Genomic DNA, 2,966 nt, shown 5'->3' with positions numbered 1-2,966 from the left:
AAAAATTGAAAATTTCATGAGTCAGAGTTAAACTGTTTGACACTGGAAAAACGAAGAAAATGTCACATAAATTGCTATAGAAAAAGTATATAAATTATGAGAGAATTTATGTATAATGTTACTGAGGATAGAAAATAAAATAAATAGGTGGTTAACTAATTTTGTATTAGTAATAGTGAGGTATCCAAGTATAAACATAAAAAATAAAGGAGATAGTCGATGAAGTTTTAGTTTGAAAAGTCTATTTCCAGTGTTATGTTAGAAAACAAATGGTCAAAAGTCAAAAACGACTAGGAAAGTCATCAGAAAGCAGCTACAAACTTGTTTGACAAATATGTATTTGGGAACTTAGAAATTAATTAGTGTGATAATTAATTTGTCTAGAAGGGTCAGCTTGTTTGTCCAAAAAGATAGGAAGAAGCTTATCTGAATATATATACATCATGTATTCTGAAGATATCTAACTTTCTGCTTTCCTTTCCCATTTTGACTTCTCCTTCACTTTCTTCTACATACCTTTTCTTTTTCTTCTTCTCTCTATCTAAATTTCTTGCTATTAGGCCTCCTGCCTCATTTTTATGATATGGGAGACTCTGTTCCTGTTCCTGTATTGGAAGGAGAAGAAAAATTGATTGCTGCTGCACACCAGATTGTTAAAGCATTGCACAATAAGAAGGATTTTTTAACACATGATGCAAGAAAAATCCTGGCTGATTTAGGCTCTCAATTAATGTTTTCTATAACCAAACTAGACACTTTACGACAATCCAATTCCAAATCCCTTGAGGATCAGCTTAACATATTGCAAAATAAGATCATGAGCTGGGAGGAGTTAGAAGATCATCGATCAGTTATATGGAATTGTGGCCAAGAATATGTACATGATTATTTGACATCTGTTGATCAACTTCTAAAATTCACTCAACAGTTAGAGAGTAATAATTTGGGGGTGGATAAACCACTTGATGACCTTCTCATCTCTAGGGCTCACCAACTTGTTCGAACAGCAATGAATCGGCTTCAGCAGGAGTTTAAGCACTTGCTTGTTCAGAATAAGCAGCCTTTCCAGCCAGAGCATATGTCTTTTCGTTCAAACGAAGATGATGACACTTCAATTGCTTCATTTGGAGATGATTCACTAGAAGATGTGCTTCAAAGGGATAGCATGAGTAGACGTTCCGAGGAATATATATCTGTTGTTGAACTTGTGCATCCTGATGTCATTCCTGACTTAAGGTGTATCGCAAATTTGATGTTCAATTCAAATTATAGTACAGACTGCTCTCAAGCATTTGTTAATGTAAGGAGAGATGCATTGGATGATTTCTTATTCATTCTTGAAGTGGATAAGTTGTGTATTGACGATGTGCTTAAGATGGAATGGAACTCATTGAACTCAAAAATCAGGAGGTGGATACGTTGTATGAACATCTTTGTGCGCGTTTATCTTGCAAGCGAGAAATGGTTAAGTGATCAAATTTTTGGTGAACTAGATCATTCAGTGAGTTCAGTATGCTTCGTTGAGTCTTCAAAAGGTTCAATATTGCATCTTTTGAAGTTTGCTGAATCAGTAGCTATTGGATCTCATCAACCAGAAAAGTTGATTCGGATTCTTGACATGTACGAGGTTCTTTCAGATCTCATGCCAGATATCAATGTTATGTTCTCTGATGATGCTGGATTATGTGTTAGGACAGAGTGCCAACACATCCTTACAAGTTTGGCTGGTTGTGCAAGGACAACTTTTCTTGAATTTGAACATGCTGTTGCTTCTAGCGTCTCAGCAAATCCTTTTCGTGGTGGTGGAATACACCACCTCACGAGGTACGTTATGAACTACATGAAAACTTTAACGGATTATAGCAAGATCCTCAATGAGCTACTGAAGGGCGATGAGGAGGAGGAAGATTCACCACAAGACATGACACCAGATAGAGAAGAAGAAGAAGAAGAAGAAGATAACAGTAACGGATCAAGTTGTTACATTTCTCCGTTGGCTCAATATTTTAGATCATTCACTTCAATTTTGGAATGCAACCTTGATGACAAGTCGAAGTTATATAAGGATGAATCATTAGGTCACCTTTTCTTGATGAATAATATTCACTACATGGCTGAAAAGGTGAAGAATTCTCATGATCTAAGAACAATACTAGGCGATGATTGGATTCGCAAACATAATTGGAGATTCCAACAACATGCAATGAACTATGAGAGAGCTACTTGGAGTTCCATCCTCTCGTTACTTAGGGAAGAAGGGGTTCATAATCCAGGATCAAATTCTATTTCAAGAACTCTGCTGAAAGAGAGACTGCAATGCTTTTACGCCGCATTTGATGAAGTTTACAAGAGCCAAACAGGTTGGTTGATTCAAGATTCCCAACTTCGTGATGATCTACGTATCTCAACGTCTCTCAAGGTTATCCAAGCATATAGGACTTTTATTGGAAGGCACAGTAATCATATTAGTGATAAATATATTAAGTACGGCCCCGATGATATGGAGAATTTCTTGTTGGATCTGTTTGAGGGATCTCCAAGATCATTACATGGTTCTTCTCACAGGGGAAAATGAGATTTGAAAGTTTCTTCATTCTCAATTTTGTCTTGTGCATTTGTAAAACATGTCCATTTTGTATTAGGTTGATTCTTTCATTCTTGTACAGTACTTGTTTCCCTAATGTATTTATTATCAGTAAAAACTTTTTGACATTGGAATGTGGTATTTCATGTTTTCTTCTTATAGAATGCATATATTTGGCATTTGTAATTTACAGTTTGTATCCTTCCAAATGCCTCAGTTGATTTTGAGGGTGGTATTCCACATTGAAGATCTGGGATCAATCCCTCCTCAATGCCTTCTGAGTCGAGTTTGCTGCCCAGGCAGTGGCGGACCCAGGATTTTCGTTCAGGGGGTTCGGAAAATAAAAGTATAAACGTGTAAATAAGTCTTTAGAAATGTAAAC

General features: G+C 36.3%; 1 protein-coding gene across 1 annotated transcript; it reads left to right on the top strand.

The window, feature by feature from the left end:
- The first annotated feature begins 371 nt into the window (after positions 1-371).
- LOC125858441 (exocyst complex component EXO70E2-like) lies at positions 372-2,718 on the top strand. The gene has a single exon (XM_049538228.1). The coding sequence runs from the start codon at positions 584-586 to the stop codon at positions 2,573-2,575; it is 1,992 nt and encodes a 663-aa protein (XP_049394185.1). The 5' UTR covers positions 372-583; the 3' UTR covers positions 2,576-2,718.
- The last annotated feature ends 248 nt before the right edge of the window (positions 2,719-2,966 follow it).

This window comes from Solanum stenotomum, chromosome 3, assembly GCF_019186545.1.
Source record: "Solanum stenotomum isolate F172 chromosome 3, ASM1918654v1, whole genome shotgun sequence".
In the NCBI taxonomy this organism is placed as follows: domain Eukaryota; kingdom Viridiplantae; phylum Streptophyta; class Magnoliopsida; order Solanales; family Solanaceae; genus Solanum; species Solanum stenotomum.
Note: the sequence above shows the minus strand (reverse complement) of the source record. Positions and strands in the feature narration are given on the sequence as shown.

What these genes read in the sequence shown, in the direction of transcription:
- LOC125858441 (XM_049538228.1), top strand. Translation starts at nt 584, where the DNA reads ATGGGAGACTCTGTTCCTGTTCCTGTATTGGAAGGAGAAGAAAAATTG.